General features: G+C 45.0%; 1 protein-coding gene across 3 annotated transcripts in view; it reads left to right on the top strand.

Moving 5' to 3' along the window:
• Positions 1 to 24,290, top strand: part of MRPL45 (mitochondrial ribosomal protein L45) — a 156,490-nt gene that overhangs the window by 69,468 nt on the left and 62,732 nt on the right. For all 3 annotated transcript variants that reach the window (XM_085642943.1, XM_085642942.1, XM_085642944.1), the window contains exon 2: positions 19,630 to 19,831. In XM_085642943.1, the coding sequence (XP_085499069.1) occupies positions 19,744 to 19,831 (88 nt within the window). In that variant the 5' untranslated portion in view covers positions 19,630 to 19,743. The remainder of the gene's footprint in view (positions 1 to 19,629; positions 19,832 to 24,290) is intronic.

Below are 24,290 nucleotides of genomic sequence, written 5' to 3'. Positions count from 1 at the left end.
ATATTTTTGCCCATATCATGTTAATGCTGCTCAAACTTGTATTTATGGTTCATTAATTGAAAGCCTTTATTCATAGGGTGAGCGCTCTAAGTAAATGTTGTAAGCTGCGACTGCCGGACTGACAGTGGTTCCAATATAAAAATGTGTACACATGTTTTCAAAGTTTAGCAATATGAGGGTATGTATAATGCTCCCAGAAGGCTCTCTGGTTTGATGCAAATATTTGCAGAAGCTTGAAAGTATTGACGATCCTTTTCTTTCAAAATAAAATGTTCATCAAAAATTATAGCAGGAAAACATTTTTGTATCTAAGTACTGTAAAAGTTCGTATACCATTTATTTGCAGCATCATTTAGTAACATATGTTGGTGCATGCTAGTATTTCCCAAAATCTTTCATAATGGAAAATCAGTGAAACCAATTCCAATGAGATTATGTGAAACAAAAATAAACAAGCATTGTCAAAGCCAGTAGGTCTGAAATTGGTGATCAGCTTTTTAGTTTGGTCAATGTGTGAATTGATTTGGCACGGTTTTTGTAAAACCTTATTGGTGTGGGAGCTGCCGGGCCCTCACCATTATAATAAACATTGGCAAAAGCAAACATAGTTTTTGGGTCTCAGAAAGCACACACTGACACTTGGTCCCGGTCTTTCTTTAGACATTCTGCGGTTAGGACTTGGTGGTCCTGTTCTGTCCAGGTCACTCCTTTTCTTCTTCCTCGGCGATTGTTGGGGCCTCTCCCTAAAAAAGGAGGCCTGGTTGTTTGTGGTGGTCCCATAGGTGACGGTCCTTGCATGTTAGGATTCATCCATCTTGGAAATGCTGGGGCATATGGTTGGAATAGTGGTTGCAGATGTCCTCCAAACTGTGGTGTTTCCCATGAGTTTTGCCATTTGCGCGCAGGGCGTCTGTTCTGTCCTCTATTACGTCCTTGGTATGGTACTTCATCGCCGCTCCAGTCAGTATTGTCCGAGGAATTGCCTCCAGAGGATTCGTTGTCACTTTGTTGCTCAGGTGCGGTGTAGTCGTCCTTTGAGTAAAGTTGCATTTTCTCTGCAAAGAAACGTTTGAGGTCTTTGCCAAGTTTCTGTATTTTATTCTGTTATGTATTCTCTGGTCCCGTTTGTTTCTTTGTTGATTTCCTCGAGTCTTCTCTTATAAACTGAGATATGCACCATTGTCTTTAATTTGGCTTCGCTGACCTGTATTTTGACTGTCAGGGCTTCAGAAAGTCTTGTTGCTGTTTTAATAATGAGCACTAGATAGTCTCTTGTGCATTTCCGAGATATTGCCGACCAGTCTTTATGAAAGAGGATGTCCTGTAGGAAGATTCTCTTGCATTGTGGACCCATAGGCCTTTGGGGGCAGGGTTGGCACGAAGATATTCCGTCATGATTAGGCCGTGGATGGCCTTCCTGACTTGTTCCTTCTTTATTTCTGTTAGTTCATCCCAGTCGTTCGTCTGGGCCAGTATTTGATTAAGTTTGCTCACTTGTAGTATGGTTGGACCAGACAAGATGGCATTAATCTCTCCATCCGTGAAACTCAGTCCGGGGTTTCTGCCATTCTAAGGGTGAATAACTTTGATGTATCTTAGATTCTCTATGATTAGTTCGGAGACAGTAGATTTTGATCGTCCTTCTTCAGAAATATTTTTCTCTTGAGTTTGAAGGTATCGCAGTTTCTGCAATGGGAGATCTCCCACAGCTCTGCGCTGCTTAGTAATCTTATAACCAAAATGGGGGCAATGGAAGCTGAGACTCATTCGGCTTCCATCCGGTAAGTAAATAATCAAGAGAGAATGAATCACTTGTCCTGTTATTAACCAGGGTTTTAGGGTCTAACCATCTTTAAAAACCCAATTCATGTTGAATCCGTTGGTGCGGTATATCTTGATTTTCCACAAGCATTATGACGCGAAAAGCATCATCAGTGAGTCTTTTGTTATGCTATCCTCCGCCCGGAGGGAGGCCAACTGGTATTCACAGTAGTGATAGTGAGAGTAAAGTGTGTCTAAAATTACCTCCATCTATCAGAATAACTTTTATTGTGTCGATGATGGGGTAAGGTTAAAAAGGTTGAGGCGCTGTGTAAATAGAAGGGCCTCTGTTCTATTGCACCTATTAAAAAGTGCAATTGGTCGACATGTTTCAGCCTTCTGGTGCCCTGTCGGGTCGTTGGGCTTTCTTCAGGACCGTGTGGTTTCACACTTACTTCTTTGTAGTGTGCGTAGGTAAGTAATTCACTTACCCTTCTTCTTGCGTGTGCTAAATACCACCGGAAGACCCGATGATTATGCTTTTCACCTCATAATGCTTGCGGAAAATCACGATATACCGCACTAACAGATTCAACGTGAATGAGGGTTTTTAAAGATGGTTAGACCCGAAGACCCTGGTTAATAACAGGACAAGTGATTCATTCTGTCTTGATTATCTATATATTATATTAAGCAACGTTGCTGAAGTATACTAGTACAGTAGAAATTTAGACTGCAATGATGATTATTTGCATTAAGCTGTGAAATATCTATTTCTCCATGTACACTAGCCCAAGGCAGTTCACTCTGTCGTAACAAATATCAGGTCTTTCATTTGTGTTCTTGCTGTTTTGCTGGGTGATTAAGATATCTTATATTATGCATTTTATCAAAAGAATGTTTCAATTTTATTTTTATTGTTGTATGGTGTATTTTATGAATTTTATTCAAGCCTCGAAAAATGATAAAATATTTCCAGACCTGCAGGTCTAGTAACTTGAATAATCTACTCGAAGGAAGAGGTGTGGCTAACTCTGGAGCTCAGCATCACATGACTCTGGGCAATAGTTCACTTAATCTCCCCGACGACCGCCAGCGCCTTGAAACCCTTGAGGGGTGATATGTTTGCGCTGTACAAAAATACAAATAAAACTGTAATGCACTTGATCTGTAGTCTGGTTTCAAAATGTGTGATCCTAGCAAATATTTCTTTTTTGACAGAGCCACCTTCTTTCTTCACAATCACATGAGAGCACCTTCAGAGATGCAAGGTCAGCATTTCTGCTGTGCAAAAAACTATTTTGTTTGATTTAACAGATTAAACTTTTGCTCAATGTATAATAATCTAGCCCACATATAGGGTACACATAATCACTGACTTGCCTCTTAGTTCACTAATAGCATTGTCATTAGGGCTGGGACAGGAACGTTTCTCAGTTAAAAAAAACCTCACTTTTAATTAATTGCTAAAGCATGATTTGGTAGCACAGTGGCATTTTACAAACCGCATATTTTCAATTGAAATGGCCTTAAACGTTCCCGCTGACGTGCAGCTTTACTGGTAAAACTATATAGCACATAAACAATAATCTGTAGAAATTGGGTTTCAGCAAAGTGTTTATCGTTTGTACATCACCAAGTAAAGTATTCTGTTCTGTTTTCATCCTATTAAACTTTTTTTCATCACACACAATTACAAATAAGTGTTCATAATTACTAAAATATATTTTGAATTGTTTGTACAGTTCATTTACAAGTTATTTAAATGTTGTGTGTTAGTAAAACAACCTGCCAGCCTTTCGTTTCACACTCTGTACTGCACGATTGTCAGACAGTTCACTTTACAAAATCTTCTAATATTGCTGCTTATTTAATCCTGGAGGTAGTGTTTACTTTTCTTTCTCTGACTGCAAATTGTAAAACATAAGCTGACATTGGACCTCTGTCTCTCAACGTAGAGCAAATGTGACAAGATAAAAGCAATATTTAAAGGCATCATTATCGCACATTCACTTTCTGAGATAACCGAACACCCGCTCTTGATCAGCTCGCAAGAGCGGTCCAGTAAGCCCTAAAAATAGCTCGCCCTGATAAAATCTGGCTCGCCACAGTGAGTGGGCGAATACATTTCTCGAGGCCTATTGTTCTCCTGAAGTTAAGTATGAAACGTTTATAAATAGAACCTGTTATGAAGGACTATTATTATTGGATAAAAACATGTTTGTAAGGCTTTTAATGCTGATACAATTAATTGAATTGACTCACCAAATTAGAGTAGATTGAAGGCGATCTACATATGTTGTGTATAAATTGTATTTCTAAAATGGACAACTGTAGGTTACTCAGCAACTGCAGTCTGATTGAGTTAGTATTTTTGTTAACAAAAAAGCTTATCTGTAATCATGCCATCATTAACTCAAAGCCACATTATGTATAGCATAAATACGATCATAAAAAGCTAATAGTATACAGCCGAAGGCAATAGTCACTCAAAACCACATTATGCACATAATTAAATGTCTTCATGAAAACCCACACAGAAAAATAATTCCAAAGACAATCTAGGTAAAGATTTTCTTAGCCAGATAAAGGCATGTCACTAGGTTGGTGCTCTACCTTGAGAGAAACTTGAAAATCAAACAGACTCACCAAACGAGAGAGTACGCTGCGTTATCTCATATTGAATGTCGTTGTGGATGGACGCCATATTGGTATGGTTTATAGAAGTGCCATCAAAATAATCTCAGTGTAGCTAATATTGTATGATGAAGAACTATTTGTTTGGGGTTTGTGTACTTTAAAATTAGGTACAAGCTAAACAGTTATACTTGCATTCACAATTTTCTTCTATTCAATTTCAGTTCCTCTAGATGTGTATGGTTATTGTGGGTTTTACTTGCTTTTAATGAAGCACTGGGATTAAGTGTAGTTTTGTGAATACAGTTAGTTTAACAAACTGTAACCGGTGGACAATGTAAACGTTTAAAAAAAAGAAAATTGGTAACTGTTAGAAATGGGGGTCTCTAGTTGGCAAAGGCTTGCACCTTTGTCCAAATAGGGACCCTTCTTCCTAGTCAGGATAAGGGAGTTACACTCCTAAAATAACCCCTTTTCACCCCCTTGGTATCTTGGCACGAGCAGTCAGGCTTATCTTAGAGGCAGTGTATAAAGCATTTGCACATAACCAACAGTAATACAGTGTAAGCACTACAAAAGGACACCACACCAGTTTAGAAAAATATCCAATATTTTTATATACTTAAGACAAGACCAAAAACGATAAAAAGCCACAATACGGTACTTAAAAATCTTCAGGTATCAAAATAATCTTGAAAAACAGTTCCTTGATGTCAATGGCGTCGTCCAGGGGCTATCACGGTGTCGTGAGCAAACAAATCCAAACAGTTCTGGCTAACCGCGGCGTCGCGGGCCAGCTATGGTTTCGGTAAGACCTGCAAACAGTACTTGGAATGCAGGGCGTTGATGATCTCTCGTTGAGCTTCCGAAAACACGGCATCCGCAGGCGTCTGTTCCAGAGGTCGGTGCAGGAGTCGTCGGGGCCCTCGAAGTCACACGCGTTGCAGGTCGATCTCCTCTTTGTTGAAGTAAGGAGCGCTGGCGTCTGTAGGTGTCGGGTGCTGCGGTGCGAAGTGCAGCAGTGCGGTGCCCTCTGGTCACGGTGCGAGCAGTGGCTCGGTGGCGTCGTCGGTGAGACCAGGTCCCCGGTGCGAGATGAAGGCGGTGCTCGTCACGGTGCTGGCAGGTCATGGTGCAGGCAGCAGCGTCATCGTTGCTGAAGCGCTGTCGTCGGCTGACTAGCTGGAGTCGATGGCGTCGGTAGGCCAAATGTGGCGGTGCGGGATGAGGGCGGTGCGTTGCATAACTTTACGAGCGGTGCCCTCGAACAACAGTGCAAGCAGAGGCGTCGATTCCGGCATGGAGTGGCGTAGTCGAAGATACGAAGGTGTCGTCGTGAAGCGAGGCGATACGGAGTGCAGTGCCCACAGGTCGCAGTGTGAGCAGCGGCTCGGTGGTGGCATCAGCAGGCATCGTCGGTGAGACCAGGGTCGCGGTGCGGCGTAGCGGCGGTGCTCTCTGCGGTGCCTTCAGGACACGGAGTCGGCAGCGGCATCGTAGACTGCGCCGAGCTCGAAGTCTTTGCTGTTCCTGAGACTTCTTGAACAGGGGGCAAGCTCTACCTCAAGCCCTTGGAGAAACTCACAAAAGTAGATTGCAGAAAGTTCAGTCCATTCTTTTCACTGCCCAAGACGGAGGCAGCCATTGCAGGCCAGCACAGCAAAGTGTTAGGTCATCCTCACAGCTTCTCCAGCTCTTCTTCTTGGCAGTCTTCTTGATCCAAAAAAGTTCTGAAATATTGGGGTCTGAGCTCCAATATTTATACTAGCAAATCCTTTGTCCTCTGAATGCAGAGGGTCCTGTACATAGTTCAAACCATTTCTGGGTGCATTCTGCCAGTGTGCACCTTCTTCCTTTGCCAGTGTAGGCCAGGGTCATCAGACGCACCACAGGAGGTGGAGCCAGCATTATGAAAGGCAGGCACAGCCCTATTCAGACCCAGGTGCTACTTCTCCCACCACTCTACACGCAGATAGGTCTATTCAGCCATGTGCTGACTCACCCGGTCTCCTGGAGTCTGCCCAGCCCCTGTCACTTGCAAACCAGACAGACAATACACAAGCTAGCAGAGGCAGGCTGGATGGTTAGGCAAGAAAATGCCTAATTTCTAAAAGTGGTACTTTCAAACGCAGAATATTAAAAACCAACTTCACTAAAAGATGTATTTTATCATTCTGAGTTCAGGCATACTAAATTTGTTTTTCTGCCATGTTCCCTAGGTCAGTTAGGATTATAAGATGTTATAATCAAACTGTCCATTCTGGCCTATGGGGAACAGGTAGCCTTGCAATAGTGAACAAGCATTTGCAATGCAAATAGTTCTCGCATAAGTGAGTTAGAGCTATTGACATTGTAAATGGCAATGTTTTTTACCTACACGTTTTATTTTTTGAGTGAATGTATGTAGTGTGCAAAATCCCTTGGAAAGGTCCTGCACTTCGTAATAAATATATTGAAAATGATGCAAAGTGTGGATTGTGTCAATAATTGCTTGGCACGTACCTCATGGGTGAAGTGTCTCCACACATGCACACCGTGGTGCTTTACTATTGCAAAACTCATTAATAAAAGTAGTGCTTACAGACTAACCAACGCGATCTGGATCGGAGCATGTGAATCCGAATTCCCGGCTTCTCTTTTATTTTCTAGACTATTTGACTCACTCCCATGTGTCTTGGTTATCCCCCAAACACTTGGAGGCAATGAAGTTTGCCAAGGGGGCGGGGGGCAGGAGGGCTTCGGGGGTACATGAAAATGTATTCATTGCCTAGTTGTCAAAGGTCGCTCGGTGCTATTTGTTAAGTGTGCAGATTTCAGTAAGACATTACTCGCACCCATGAGAAAATCGACATTAACTAAACAAAATGCCAGAATGCGTGTCAGTTTTCACAGTGTTTTAGACAGTACTGGTTGCTTAGTTTCATTGCATTAATTTTTGTATTTACTCTTTTACACAACATCCAAAGTAGGTTACCTAACTCTAAAGCCCCGAGTTGTTAAATGACCCATAGAAGGGAGTGTTTTACAGTTGAGCAAATGTGTCCAAATGTAATTTTGGTAGTGCCATGGAATGATCAGCCAATGAGGTACTCGATGAGCAGGTATTTAACTACACGTTCAAAACGTACGGTATTGTGGCTGTTGTTTGTTTGTACACAACCACCTCTCTGAATATGTTTATTAACACAGAGCTTCATCTACCTGACAGTGCTTACAGAGGGGCGACTAAAGCACAGAACAAAATGTATTCATTTATCCTGAGTGTGAAGGCACCGGGAAGGCTTAGGTGCCCCCCGGAGAGGCTAGGGATCCCAGTGCTTCTACAGACTCTGCCGTGCTCCTCTGCACCAGCAGGGCACAGCTCAGAATCTGCCGCTTCTGCTAAGAATAGGTGAGAGGGATGAGGTTGGGGCATTCGGGAGTTGCCCGCAGATTTCCAGGTTATTGAAAGTGATGATTCTGACGTGAGGCAATGGAGACTGACTTTGTCTGTTTGTCTGCATCAGTCTATTTCTCTACCATTCACCAAGCTCACTGTCCTGTATCCATTCATCTCTCTTTGTTAGAGGTGCGCGAGCCAATATATTAATTAACAGGTAGAGCCAGCCTGAGACGAGCCAAGCGTATACGAGCCAGTGGGCGAGCAGTGAAAATGATCGACATGTTAATCATACAGTAAACATGATGTAAATGTGCGATAATGTCTCTTCAGAATTCAAAAAAGTGCATTTCTTTAGCGCGTCACCTCAGTACACAAGATTATAGCACTGAATTGAGAGGAAGTTATTAAAAGTGCTCGTTTTAAGCATGAATGAGAAAACTGCTGCTCCTCCTGCTCGACAACAATGCTATTTGTGAACCAAGAGGCGTCAGGTGCCATGCACACCCCGAATGTTGCCTAGAGTCTTATTATGTTTAGAGTAACATTAAAATCTAGTTCATTAAACACAAGAAGTTTTTGTACAGCACGCATCTTGAACTTGCATATTTCAAGGTGGCAATAATAAAGATGAAAACGGAAGTGCCGACAGGCAAGAAAACACGAACGGGAGAGGGAGGGCGGGGGAGGGTGAGAAGTCACAGACTGAGGGGGGCGGTGGGGTGGGGAGACAGTTAAGAAAATAGTGTTAGGAGTAAAGGGGCCAGTAGCCGTGGAAGGTTACAAATGATGAATGAGGAGGGACTGACAAACCTCAAACCAATCGGAAGGCAGCATTTAAGACAAAAGCCAATGGGCAGAGAGTGGGCGGAGCTTCTATGAAGCTTCCACACTACAGTATATACTGCATGTCTTGCAAAGCGATGGCAGCCCATTCGCACTGCAACGCTAGGCGAGACCTAAAAGAAAATAGTGTCAGGAGTAAAGGGGCCAATAGCCGTGGAAGGATACAAATGATGAATGAGGAGGGACTGACAGGCCTCAAACCAATCAGAAGGCAGCATTTAAGACAAATGCCAATGGTCGAGAGTGGGCGGAGCTTCCACAAAGCTTCCTCACTACAGTATATGCTGCATGCCTTGCAAAGCAATGGCAGCGCATTTGCGCTGCAACGCTCGGTGAGACCTAACAAAACGAAGTAGGCTGTAATTCACTATCAGGACATGCCACACACACCAGGGCATGTCCTACCTTTCACATACAATGAACCCTGTCCACAGGGGTACCTTGGGCCTACCTAGGGGGTGACTAACATGTAGTAAAGGGAAGATTTAGGGACTGGCAAGTGGGTGCACTTGCCAAGTCGACATGGCAGTACTAGACTGTCCACAGGCTCTGCAATGGCAGGCCAGAGTTAGACTTTACGGGCTGTTTGCCTGGGTGGCACAATCCAGTGCTGCAGCCCACTAACAGCATTTGATTTATGGGCCCTGGCATGCACAGTGCACTTTACTAGGGACTGACACATAAATTAAATAGGCCAATCATGGAAACACCAATCCGTAACACATTTTACACGGAGAGCATATGCACTTTAGCACTGATCAGCAGTGGTAAAGTGCCCAGAGTCCTAAAACCAACAAGAGCAGGTCAGGAAAAAAAAGGAGGAAGAAGCAAAAGTTTAGGGATAACCCTGAAAAAAGGGCCATCTCCAACAGTAACAAAGTCGAAGTACAGTTGTAATCTAAAATTTGTACAGAGTGTTTTAGAGGTCCTACTGTGACCCTGATGAGGGTGGTGGTTGAGGGAGAGCAGATAACCATTTGTCATTCGGCAAGAATTAAATGTACATTACTCCTATTCCCATTAATAATATTGCTATCTACTTAATTGTAAGCTGCTGTTCACGGTATCAGATTTGTAAACTGGTAATCTTGGTGGTTTTTGGTAGAAACGTTTAGTACCTCTGCAGTTTTTTCCAAAATCCAAGTAGTGCTGAATTACTTGAGTGATTCACTGATGGCCTTGACAGTGAAGCTCCCCTCTTATTGTAGCAATTGACTGAAAGCTTACGTGAGCTTCCAGGAACTTTTTCATTACATCAATTGTAAGTTATACATGGAGTGGTAAGTTAAGCATTAGGGTTTCCAGGAAATACTGCTAAGTAACTATTGTAGCTAAAATAATGACTACATTTCAAATGACTCTGAGAAGTTTGGATTCTGTTTTTCTGATTATGTATGTTAAAGAGGGAATGTATGTAAACGGTGTTTGAATTCTCGCAAAATATTAAGGCAGAATAATGTAATAAGCAATTTTAAAAGTGCCATGAAGTCCCCGAATTCAGAATTGATAACGATACAACACATATAGTTAGTCAGTAAAAACCTGACATAGAATTTACAGGGCAAACGCTGTTGTAGGTATCAATGTTAAGTTATCAGTACAAAATGTTTCATGATCATAATGATTCTGAAATGCCAATTATGATTCTGTAAGGTGCCCTAGACTAGATTCTTATTTATTTTGCCATACGTCTTCAAAATGTTGGTGTCATTCTACATGTTATTTTTATCTGCTAGTACCTACTGCTAAGACAAGTGACAATATGTGGATTCTTTTTTTAAACGTTAATTCTTTGTTAGGTCTTGTCTACGCAGCACGCATGTCCTGCATAGGAGGACCTTTAGCCGTCGCTCTGCTCTTTTTGGAAGCACATACTCGTCCACCTTGCGGGAGCGAGCAGCGGCGCGCATGCTAATTGACAGCTACTTGCTCCCATAAGGCGGATGCCGCCACAAGCACATGTGTGCTTGAAAACAGCTGCTGCTTCGCCCGCGCGTTCGGAAGCCTTCCCAGGGCGTCTCTTCTATTCTGTGCACTCCCCCCACCCCTCCCACTTGTTGTTTATTTGTTCCGGAGCAGGAACACTAGGGCTCGTGTTTTGCTGTTGTTTGCGGTGACCGCTGTCCCGGTTTGCAGGCTCAGGTTGACGCACTGCGAAATTCTGTATTGGCACTCCACATGTCAGCTCGTGTGATGAAGTTCTTAGCAAAGCAAACACAAATCCTTAAACGTGCATGCACTATTATAGTAATGTAAAAATTGTACAGATCCTTATAACTTATTTGGCAATTAGTTGAGGAGACTTTTTTTCTGCGTCATTTGTTTGTATTTTTAGGTAGGTAACCACCATTAAAAGTGTTTCAATGCTTGGGAAATTGCCAAGCAAACTTTTATTGAAACTTTGGATGGAAAGTTAGATGTCGACCCATATTTGAATATCTCAGAGCAACCATTACTTTTATTGAAACCGATAATCACAGAGAGTGGGTATTTTCTTCTTTGGGGGCGGCAAAAGCCAGGACTGAGAAGACATTAATAGTAAAACACACGCCTGAAGTGATTTTCTTTATTTTAATTTCCATTGCCAGATGCATGTGAGCGAGCCCCAAACGAAACGGTTGTCCTCTTGTTCTTGATAGTGGTATTAGCAGGTTGTAGCTGGTTTTTCAAAGTATCGGATGTGCCCTTGTTTCAAAGCGAGCGGGATGACCGAAGGAACGTGGCAAGAGTTATGCTTCTTTATTTAGGAGCGATGACAACTGGGCATCCTGCTGTGCCGGCGTGGTCCAGCTTACTGGCATGGAATTTTATAAAATATCTACTTGTCCAAGGGACACAATACTTTAAAAGTGGGCTTGTCCTGTGTTAAAAAATGTCATTTTGTCTATCATGTATTGAGGTGGGATGTTATGGCAGCTTTGGTATAGCAAAACAGCTCTGATAATTTGCCACTTTCTGCAAATCTGCATACAGGGGCTGGAATTGGGCTAGAAGCAGAGTTTTAGGGATGGAATAACCAGTGAGTTTGTATCATCACAAAGTTACATTTTTAAGGTTTTTTCCAATTTCTCTCCAATCTCTTCCGACATTGTAAGTTGACATGCTCTTGACAGGGAGAGGAGTAAAACTTTCTCAAGGGCCGGAAAATGGAGTGGGTGTAGGAAAATAAGTTGTTTCATGGAGAATTTCTTTTTCTCCAGGGGGAAACGTGGCTCTACAATTTCTCATAAGATTTTCCCAGGAGCAAATATACACCAGTCACTGGTATCTCTAACGTTTTCTTTAATAAGAGCTACTTAAGTTCACTGAAAATCATCCCGAGCTACTAATATTATTAGTGGTGTCATAGTGGCTATATCAAAATAGACTACATTAAAGGCCACCCCATTCAGGATTGACACCAGCGATCACTACAGTTCATCGAGCAGGATTGCCAGCAGTAATGTAAACAAGCATTGGCATAGCCAATAGGTCTCGCTTTTGGGACCTTATAAGTGTTTAGTTATCCAGCACAATATCCTTGGTGCAACAACATCAAGTGTTGCATGGCTAAACACTTATAAGGTCCCAAAAGCGAGACCTATTGGCTATGCCAATGCTTGTTTATGATGAGAGTGTACACTAATAATGTTTCTGGTTATTTTTTGCTTATGAATTATGCATCTATTGTATGTTATTTACTGGATACTTTCTATATGGATATTTTATAGCTATCTCTAGTGTAGCAATAGAATATTGTTATAAAAAATAAATCTGTGAAAACACTATTTACCTTGCACAAATTATGTTGGAGGAGAGGACAAAGACCATGTACTTCCAGCGCTTCAGTGACTAGACTAGCTATCCATGAAGCTAGTACCTGAATAATTTACACTTTGTTCAATGTGTAAGGGAAAAGAGGCTAAGCCCACCCTGTCACTGCGGTCATTAAAAACATTGCTAACTAACATCCCTATAAATACCTTCAAACAACATGGTAACTTTGAAGTCAACCCTTATCGATGGAGGAGGCCTTTAAGGCCTATATCAGGGTTATTGCCATATCAAAACATGCCGGGGTGTTAAAAGGTCTGAGCAAACCTCTAGCTAATATCGAACAGCAGCTGACGGCGTTGGATACCTCTATGCTTCTCTCACCAGACGCTGCAGAGGGAACAAAACACCGTGTAGCATTACTGGTGAAATGTCGAGAGGCTGTAGATAGGAAAACCCATTTCCTGAGCAAATATACAATAGCGCGTAGGTATGGCGAAGGCGAGAGGCCAGGGCGCACATAAGCACAACTGTTGATACCTTCATATTCCAAATTATATAACACAGTACTCCCGGCTGACACTGGGCATCTCTTAACAGATACTTCGGACATTCGGGACGCATTCCTACCATATTATGAACGATTGTATTCTTCCAAACTTGTGCACAATTCCTCTGAGCGAGATGATTTTTTTGCGGAGATTGCACTGGTATACATGGGAAAAATATATGCAGGACTTCCTTGCCGAGCCATTTTCCACAGACTAAATAATTAGCGCGATTGATGCATTGAACGGCTCTACGACTCCCAGCCTTGATGGTTTCACAGGTGACTTTCATAAAAGATACAAGAATATATTAGGCCCGAAGCTCCTAGAAGTTTACCACGAATCCTTAGAACGGAATCAGTTGCCTCCCACTCTCAGGGAAGCAGTGACTGTTTTATTACCTAAACCTGGCAATGATCCCCTGCTGTGCGGGTCGTACAGAACTTTGTCACTATTAAACTTGGATTATAAAATATTGGCAAAAACTATCGCTATGCGGCTCGCCCTATTACTGGACAAAATAATATCCTCAGTTCAGTCGAGGTTTATGCCCCTTCAGATCTACCTCCCTAAATCTGCGCACTCTCTTTGCAGTCCTGCACCGGAGTTTGATCTGGCGATTCCGGCAGCAGCAGTTCTGCTGGATGCGGAGAAGGCCTTAGACTCCCTGGAGTGACCATTCTTATGGACAGTTCTGCGTAGGCTGGGCATGCCCTTTGGGTTCGTAAATCTCACTGCACTACTGTACTCAGCCCCCACTGCCAGACTGCGATTAAATGGCACACTGTCCCGCTCCTTTACATTATCCCGTGGCACCAGACAGGGATGCCTCCTGTCACCACTACTATTTATATTAGCAATGAACCCATTCGTTGGGCATTTCAGGAGCGTCAATTACAGAGGGAGCTCCAATTCAACACTGGGACTTTATTGGTGTCACTGTATGCAGGTGACGTTATATTATATGTTAGAGACCCCCAAAACAATTTAGAACCACTAATCGGAGAGATAATCAGGTTTGGCAGCTGCCCCGGCCTTGGCATAAATTGGCATAAGTCTGTGATATTCCCCCTCACCACAGATACAGTAAGATGGAAATGCGAGTTCCCACCAGCCTGGTGTTCGGACTCAGTAAAGAACCTGGGGATAAATATTCACTTGAATACCACGGAAATTATACTGACTAACTATGGCATGGCAGTGCACACATTGGAAAAGCAAGTGGACAGGTGGCTAAGATTTCCACTCTCGATTGCTGGGCGAGTTGCACTGATTAAAATGATTGTCCTGCCCAAATTCCTGTATCTTTTTAACAATATTCCTATCCCACTAACAAATCGATTCCTCAAATCAATATACACCTATCTTATTCGACTGACTTGGGGATGTAAATGGCCCAGGGTCCTCTGAGAGGTAATGACACTCCCGTACCACAGAGGAAGCTTTGGAGTCCCCAACTTTCAAATATACTACCTGATCGCTCAGTGCAGCTATGCACACTCCTGGTTTCACCCTGACGCCAGGATTCCTTACTAATGTCCTGAGGCAGATCTGGTCCTGCCGGACACTTTGAATACGGTATTACCCCTGGGTTACCCATGTGACCCTACAGACATTCAGACGGTCTCCACTACCAGCTGGGGCTCGCAGAAGCTGGTCAGAGTACTGGGGTCACCGGTTCTATACTCCCCGAGCCTACCTCTCCCTAATAAACGCTGGATTCCTATTACTGGGGAAAGGATAGTACAGCGCACTCTCTCTCTCTCTGTACGACATTACCACTATTGGGGATTTCTACAGTGAGGGGCAAGTATTTTCTGTTTCAGACAGAGATAGGTTTAATGAAGCTTCCTTCATGGACAAATTTGTGCTTATTCGCCTTCGATCAACCCTGAGGGTTAAGATCCCTGGCTTTCCTGTGGAACCTGATCCATTCACCCCGCTTTCAACAGTGCTCAATAGTACCAATGGGGAGCATCTGGTTTACACACTATACCGGGCTTGTGTGGATAGAATCCCAATACGCGATGCTAAAATAAGGGCCGATTGGGAGGCAGACCTGGGCCACCCTATTACTGATGACCAAAGGGCTGCATGCTGTCTATAACCCAAGGAGGTCTACTTGAATAGCCGCCATAAACTAATCCACTTCAAATTCCTGCGCAGACCCCATTGTTTAAAATGTAAATCCCCACATGCATACTTTGTGCATCTCACCTGGACTTGCTGCAAAATACAAACGTATTGGGCGGAAAACTATTGTATCCTTGGGGAAATGATAGGCTTAGACGTTGAACCTACTCCAGAGGTAGCATTGTTGGGGAACGTGACTAACATCCCAAAGCCAGTCCGGAAATTCACTGCCTTGGGGTTACTACTGGCCAAAAGACAAATAGTACTCAAATGGGGACGAACAACTGCTCCGACGCACAAGGAATGGCTGGACTACGACTTGCGTGCCTCCACTCTTCCCAGTACATCCCGCCCACGGGACATTTGGGGCTCTTTTAAACACTACACGGCAACGACACAATTGCATACCAGACGTAGAAATGTGATATTTCCTTTAGCTGTGGGATTTTCTTTTCATAATGTGGTATGCTGTGCACTGTATGCAACAAGGTCATTCGTGTATGCGATTAGCAGGTGTGGAGCTCAAGTAATTGTAAAGCTGACTGCCCAGGCTGAACAGATCAGCATGGAGATAAATGTTGTGAGGCGGGCACATTTCTGTGTCTTGCACTGTAATGTCATAATGCCATTGCAATGGAACTGGAAAATCTACTGTTCTAATTTGGAAACTGGTAAATAAATTGTTTAAAAAAGCCCTCATCGGTGGAGAGCAACCACAACATTCCAAATCACTCAACTATGTTTTTTTATTTGAAGTATTTTTCTATAACTCCAAGTGGGTCCGGTGTCCTGTCTACATTAGGCAAGTGGGAATTGTAGCTAGTTTAAAGGGGCTGTAGTTGTGAACGAAAAGAAAATGTGGAAGTTGGGTAATGTTCTGAGTATATGGTAAGTCTGCCTAAATTAGCGTTACCAGTCCGTGTAATAGGCTTTTCGGAAGTGCGCGGTTCGCTGATGGTGAGGATTCACATGGCATTCAGGAGTCCAGTGACTCCTTCCATGGCTGCCAGTGCAGAGTGGGTTCTAATTCAGCTTGTGATGCTGTGTGATGGGCATTGCGGTCTGATCATATTTTCAGTTAGTTGGTTGTGTCACTGAGCGGTGGATTTGTGTTTATGTTCAATGGTTAAGGATGCAGGGCGTGGGACACAGAGATTATTGAGACCTTTTACCTCTGATGTCCCGAGACTTGGCCTGGTCTGGTTTTGAACAAAATAGTACTGAGTAACCCTTTCAGTAATTGACTCTCAGGCTAGTGAACTGAGCAGCCGAAGGCTTCCCAGGCAGATGGTGTCGGGGTAGAGCCTCAGGACTCAGCAGTCACCCGCAGATCACTGGTGAGTCTGCTGAGATCCAGGCTTGGTAAAGGTCATGGTTGTCACCAGCAAGCCTCACAGCTGTTGAGGGTGGAGCACAAGGAAGTTACCTGGAGACCATCCCTCTGTTCTCATAACTACACACTCCAGTGCTATACAGATTCATAATACCAGTTCATTTAGAATCCTTGCACACATACCTTACACTCAGAACCTGGTAATGACACTTTGGCTTAACTTTGGAGGAAGCTAGTCGGTTTATCACTTGCTACCAGGGACAGAAAAAAGGCATGCTTGCCAGACCGCTCTAGACCCCAGGGCCCTGCTCTAGGTCTCCAGTACCTTTCCACATGCAAGGCTTCAGCGTGCACGCGTGATTGTTCCATGCTCTTTGCATGCTCTGGGCTTTAAACAACAATACTGTGGATACTTTCAGTTGGGTAACTCGGAGCAGGGGGTGCATGTTTGCAAAACCGTGCAGGAGACCCCAAAATGGTGTTAACATGTTTCCCAGCGTTCATTCAACTGGAATCCACTGGGCCCCCAAGAACTGTGAACCATGATCATATGAAGCAAACACAAGGAGATGATGGACGGAGTGCTGAAACTTTTCATACACTCGCCCCCAGTCACAGATCTGGGTTGAATCCATCATCACTCTTTAGCTCACTTTATACCCCAGTTCAGACCCAGCCATATGCAAATCAGTCTTGACCCTTGTTCCTCAGGGGAACAGTCCAGACCGAACTGCCAGGCCAGTTCTTCCCTGGAACGGGAACAAGCATCCTGGGACCGGTATCAGGGTAACCCCCCTCATCAGCCAGGCTAGCTTGAATCCAGTGGCAAAGTGAACAAGGGACCCACGTCTGGGCATACTCTGCCAAGTTAGGGGGAACAAAGCAAACACAAGGAGATGATCATATGCCACCCCTTTACGCAATCCCAACAATCTGCCTCCTCCATCGCAATGTGGCAGTCAGTGCTAATTACAATGTAGGTTACTGTTCATACAACTCCGAATTTATCCCACATGCACCCCCATCTTTGTATGATACATTTTCATTCTGAGTTATTGTTTTTTTCCCCTCTCTGTATACTTACCCGTGGAAGGGGAAGTGCGAATAATCACCACAGTGCCATTAGTCCAACAGGTCCATTATCTAATATTTATTTGGCTCCTTAGGTCTCACTGGATCTTGTATTCTTAAAGTCGGAGTAAAATATAATTTGTAGGCACAGGTGTCTATAATTTGATGAAATATCGCATTGAGCCAGGTATGTGGCTCTGGACTACCTCCGTTTGACTCCACGGGCGCAGGTTCAGCGAGCCTTTTGTCTTTCCGAGGTTGATAATATGAACACCATTCAGATGAGTAACAACAAACATCCTTTTCCCAAGGCGCATCTTATATTCAGTATACACTCTTATGTACGTAATGTTCATTCCATGATGCATGAGTGCTCGGGTGGTGTGGTCTATGACGGTTTAATTGATGGGACTGTCTCTGGCCCAGTTCCATTGGTCTTTCTGATGGAAGACGGATATGACTGATTCTCCCCTGCGTAGGCGGCCTGTCAAGAGTGACCTTGGCATGCCAACGACTATGCCGCGCTTTACTCATTTTCCAGCGACAGGTGACTGAAATGAACCAGTTCCATCAGACATTCTCAAACAAATGTATCACGTGACTGATCCTGTCCCTCCTGCTGACCTGTGATCAACTGTTGCTCAGTCCTGCTAGTGGTTTTGGACTTATGAGCATTTCACCAAATCCACTCACCTGATGGGCGACTTCAAATGCTGGGAATGGGACTGACTGCTCCCCAGCCCTAGCAATATTTCAGACGTGGGTTAGGACAAAGCAGTCTTATAGGTGATAAGAACGAATGTATGTTATAGCAAGACAAGTGTTGCGTCAGTAAAAGCAACGATTCCTAAAATGAGACCCGAGTAGGAGCTCAGAGCACGGCATTTCCATGCTTAGACCTTTGGCGTAATTTGATTGTGTCTCAGCGGGTGAAAACTAATTACAGTTTAGGGTTAAGAGTTAATTTGCAGACAACTGGTTCTAAAGTTTTAGGCCAACAGAATGTCTTCAAAAGTGAAGGAACACTGTCATTGGCAAATTCATTTGCTCTCCACTTGGGCTGGTAAAGAGTTCAAAACACTCAAACTTAATACATCCCTGTCACCAGTGAGACTTGTAGACCAGATATTGTGAGGCTGTTAACCCTGCAGATGTGCTCCGAAGCTGCCAGTTAGGGGCATGTTAAATGACAGGACCGCTTTCTCTTGCCCTCAATAATTAACAGGCACTGGGTTTCGCCTTTTGTACCTATTGGATTTTGCACTGATGGTTGAGGGCTGCAGATGGTTGCAGGGAAACACACAATGGAGAGAGCATGGGGTTGCAGGAAGCAAATGAGGGAGAGAGCAGCATCGAGCACAGAGACTGGGGAGTAAAACGCACGAGGAAGAGAGCCGCACACAGCACTGTGAGGAGATTTGTAGTGGGGAGAAGCACATGACAGATCTTTAGATTCTATTTTTCTGATTATATACGTTGAAGAGGAATTTGATGTAAATGGTGTTTTTATTCTCACATAATAAAAAGCAGCACATGAGGCAACACAACAAATGGAGTACGGGAGAGAGAAAGCAACAGAGCGCTGGGGTATCTTGCAGGTGGGGAAAGCACACCGGGTGGGTAGCTTTCATGGTAGAAGCGCGCGACAAAGAGAACAACATGGAGCGTGGGCGGCATTGTACGAGGAAAGCACATGAGGGAAAGAGCAACACAGAGCAGTGGTATTTTGCAGGCTGCGAAGTGCACGAGGACGAGAGCTGGAAAACACAAGCACTCTCATTGACTGCTTAACCAAAAAGAGACAAACGTGTTTCCTAAAAGTGGAAGGATACAATTCAGCCAAGCAAAAGGATGGTAAAGACTCAAAGAAAGATGCAAACAAATAAGAGTGACAATAAATCCAACCAATGGTGAGTGACAGCTGGGCTGTAAGCCCACTGCAAGTTTTTCAGAAGCTCACAATAGGTCTTTAGCAACCAGACAGCTTGTGCTCTCTGGTAGGTGGGGCCTAAACAGAAGTGATTCCACTGATTGCATTATGAATGAGTGGGAAGCGGGCTGGATGGGCCCGGGTAAGACCTGGAATGCTGTTGACAACCTGTACCTGTGGATAGTATTTGAGACCAATGTTAGGATTTATTTCATATTTTCTCTTTTCTTCTTCATAGGGTGGAGAAACGTTGCTCAGTTCTTCCAAATTGCTGCAGCCATTTTTTGTGGTCCCAGTGCGAACAAAGAAGAGATATTTTATCCCTCCAGCAGTGGGCGTTAAGAACAGAACTATGGACGAACTTCAATCCAAAGCGCGGCTCGCTGGCATGGTGATACCACAAGAGATAATAGAGCGTCCAATCAACGTGTCTTGCACAGGTAATCAGACACTCTGGATTTCCCTTGTATACCGTACAGAATATTCTTTGGTGTCCAATGTGAGTGTAGATGCTTCTTGGATACCTTCTCACTGATAACTTGCAGTGTAATGCCGCTGTGCTGGATGGACACGTGTCGGAGCGTAATATAAAAGTCCTTCCTTGTGTATTTAATAATCTCATCGTAATAGTATTTGTTCGCTTATTTTATGTTTAACCCCTCTTTAGAATGAATTCCACGACGGATGATTAAGGAGGTATGTAAAAATATTCCATGACAGGTGAAAAAAGGTTTTGAATTTAAATGGGAAGGCGAAGTCCTCCTTTACTTGACCTGGGTTCTCAATGAGTATCAATCCCCACTGGGGACCATACTGTGGTCTTTATCTGCGTCTCTCTTATACTGTAGCGGTTTATGTCGCTTGCAGAATTCTGCGGGTTCCACCGATCTCTTGTGGGAGTCTGCAATGTGCGGCAGTATAGATGGAAGTGGGCTGCGAATCAGATGTCATTGGCTTTGCTGCCCATTTCCATTTCGCTTCCTGCCTCATTGTCTTTATTTATTATTTATAAATTAGACTAAGCTTGTGCTCCATTGTTATTCCCTCCTTTTTAGGTCTCGCCTGAGCCAGCGCTTTAGCGCTGCTCTGGCGAGAGTTTTAGTAAGCGGGTTTTGGAAGTGCTAACTAGTGGCTTTTTTCAGGCCTCCAGCTTGCGTTCGCGATGTCGTGCACGCGCACAGCTGGCAGGCTTTCCTCCCCATCTCTCACCCGCTTCTTCGCATGGCAGGCTTGCCTCCCCCTCTCTCACCCGCTCCTCCCCATTACTAGCTAATCAAACCGCAACAGCGAGACATGCCACTGCGCATGCGGGGCGCTTCCAAGCCATATGTTTATTTTACTGCAGGCTTTCCTCCCCCTCTCTCACCCGCTCCTCCCCATTACTAGCTAATCAAACCGCAACAGCGAGACATGCCACTGCGCAAGCGGGGCGCTTCCAAGCTATATGTTTATTTTACTGTTTTTTTTTCTCTCTCATTGCCTCTCCTCTACCGTCTCTCCATTGCTTCAGGTCGCCATGTGTAGTACACTCTCCAGCAGTATAATCCTCTCACCGTTGATGCCTACGATAGCCTTAGGGCCGCTCGCCGGGGCCTGCCCGAGAAGCGAATCGCGGGTCAGGAAGGTCTTCTTCACCTCAAGCAGCTGCAACTTCTCAGCCACCACCGGAACCACGGTGACCAGCGGCTTCAGCGGACCTGCTACGGCATGCGAAGTGGTGGCCCAATAGGGCAAAAAGGGCCGGGAACGGGAAGCTACTGACCACATGGTGAACACTCTCCCAGCACTGAACCGAAAGTGAGGAAAATTACAGCGCAGTATTTACAAGTCATTTGTGTAGCGCAGCTGAAAGGGTCTGGCCAGTCACAATATGGCGCAGCCGCAACTACGACATAGGAGACAACAGACCTTGCAGTGTCACCGTGTCACAGTAAACCGCTCTATCACATGTCCCCTCGATCTACTGTAGTTTCCCGATAGTTCAGTTATTCCCGTTCTGTGCATCTGTACACTTCGCTTCGGTTGTGTTTATATCAGTCAGGTATTTGAAAAACATTTGTACAAGTTCATTTCAGTTCCAGGAAGAATTCTTTATTCAGGTTCCCTGAGTAGGTGGCGCGGAGCGCCAGGGGTCCCCAAACCACACTTTAATCACCGCTGCAGGCAATTAAAAATATTCGGCAATTTGGCAATTGTGTGTGTTTGTGCAGGTCAGAGCTCTGACACCGCTTGTTTTTCATTAACTGGAAACTGCAGAACAAACTCACTGGAAGTAAAGGAGTGAAGACATTAACTGGAGAGATCAAACCAGATATTGACATAGTCTGGTGCGCTAATCACAGCAGAATGCGTGTGCACAAACCAGAGGACAGGCGTATCAATGTTAAGGTCCGTGCAGCAACTGTGCAAATTAATGTGCGCAGTTATTGAGCATGCTCACGGTGTTCATGCGTAATTTGAGCAAAGACAAACGCCAGATCAGGGGCCCTCTCATGATGGGCTCCTCTGGCGCAGCGTCCAGCGCCTAGCGTCTGCTTTCATGCGCCTGCAGTTGTAAAGTGAATTTGTTTAACCCGACATTTCACCAAGTTAGGCTATATTTTTGCGCAGTACAGCTCAGAAACAGTGAGTAGGATTTCACTCTGTTTGTTTCTGAGCAGTGCTGTTATAATAATGCACTGATTCAGAGAGATATGGGGTTATAGGTGTGGTATGGTAATTTACTTTAATCGATTAAAAAATCATCATAAAAGTATACAGCTTTTACAATACAGTGAAAATAAAAACAGAAACCCACCAATCCTTAATACAACATCAACACATGTTCATTTTTACTATTTTAGTAATTTATACATTAAAACACTGTCGGATATCACGGGGATTGCCTGCCAGAGTACCTTCAAACAATTAAGTGAGATAGGACAGTGCCTTGGTCCTCCTCATACGTGTCAACCAAGCACTGCCCAAATATTTAGCTACTCCGCAAACCATGGCAGTGGAGGACGTGTCAGTACAAAGAACCCGCAGGGCCATTTTATGACATCTAAGGCCCAACCCCTTGCATAGAGGCTTTAACCATGTCCTCCTAGCTACCGTGTATGCTGGACAGGCAAAAAAGAAATGCGCCACAGACTCGTTAGGAGCTGCACATCCCGGGCAAGATTTCAATAAACCACCCTGGTTATTCCACCTGGAGGTAAAATCATTCACCGGGAGAATCCCAAACCTAACCTTTAGGTAAAGTGATCTATCCAGGGGTTTTTCTATAAAGTCCAAAAATGGTTCAAATTTCCTTGACCATTTGAACGCCAAGAACCGCTCAGTTAAGGGTCCCCCTGCATCTCTACCTAAAGTCTCCTGCTGAACCCAATCCCAATACAACTTCTTAATCATTAGCTTGGGAGGCGGAGATTGGCTCTGCCACGATTCGTTCAACCCCAGTAGCACAACCAACTGCCTCAAATTTCTCAACCACTTGATCTTATTGCCAGTATTAAGCAAAATGAGTTCTTCTAAAACTGCTGCATAATTTTGAAGCTCCTTGGTCCTTTGTAGACGAACCCAAAAGAGTAATGGGCGCAAGCGCACTAGATCTTTAAAAGGGCGCCTGCCCAAATCTAGCCGTAAAGGGATTAACGGAGTGGAAGAAGGAAGGGCTACCAAATCTCTCAGAAATTTATTTTCAGATGTAACTAGCTCCGATGTGTTCTCGAATCCCCATAATTCGGAGCCGTATAGGGCAGACGGTAATGCTTGGCCCTCATAAATTGCCAGAATAGGTGCCACAGGTTTACTCGTGGACGCCCGATGTTCTCTCAGGACCGCCCCTGAGACTCTTTTATGATTCAGCAACATTTTGGCTGTTGGACCCGGCCTCGTGGCGTGGTCCTGGCCCCCTTGTCTGGCCAACCGGGGACCTCTTCACCCTTCGGGGCCCCCCCTGGATTGTACACATCGACCCGCACCAGCCAACGTGACCCGGCCGCGGCCCCAGCGAAACCCCGACATCGAGGCACCAAGATCCGGCCAGGGGGCACCACGTGGCCAATCCCCCGATCCCGGAGGAGGGGAGTTTCGATGGGACCCCCAACCGGCCCCCAACGCCTGGGTGTGATCGCTCTCCGGCCTCCCTGGGCACTGGCGCCTCTCCCGCTGGGCGTCTGGCCTCTCCCAGCCCGGCCTCTCCGCCCCCCCCCCGGACGCAAGGGTCCGGACATCAAAGGGCTCCAGACCTATATCTGGGGCGGACCCGCACCAGGTCAGTAGTTGTATCCTGGAGTCGAGAGCCCTGCTGATCGGATCGCGGCTGACCCTACGGAGAAAAGACTCTTGCCTGGAACTGTACCTCGAGCCCTGCTGACTGTGTCGCGGCTCCGCCTTGCTGAGAATAAGATCCTCACGGAACCCATCGTAGCCCTGCTGACGCCGTCGCGGCCCAACCTCGCTGAACTACCATTGGAGCCCTGCTGACTTCGTCGCGGCTCGAGCTAGCTGAACTGACCCGCCGAGCCCTGCTGACTTCCTCGCGGCTCGACCTCTTCGAGCCGCCCTTGTGTCCGGCACCCGACGCTCCGACTCCCGGAGTCCCCCCCCAGCTTGAGGCTTAATACCTGGGCGCAGGGTACCCCCGTACCAGGCTGAAACTGAGACTGTCCCGCTACCCCTTTCCCCCAAAGACATTGAGACTCTTTGCGGATCCCTCGATCCACCTGTACATATGGCCAAAGTAACCTACGATAATTACCGATAAAGATATATGAGAACTGATACCCGTGTCGAGTCCTGTGTGGTGGTGTTATTGAGCTAGTACGATTATAGGGGAAGGACCTCTCCTAGGAGGCTTCTCAGCGGCGCTCGGCTACTTCCTTGCGGTAAGGAGGCCCACTGGGTGGTCCCGCC

Source organism: Triturus cristatus, chromosome 2_2, assembly GCF_964204655.1.
Source record: "Triturus cristatus chromosome 2_2, aTriCri1.1, whole genome shotgun sequence".
Classification (NCBI taxonomy): Eukaryota; Metazoa; Chordata; class Amphibia; order Caudata; family Salamandridae; genus Triturus; species Triturus cristatus.
The sequence above is the reverse complement of the archived record's forward strand: the minus strand, read 5'-3'. Positions and strand labels throughout refer to the sequence as shown.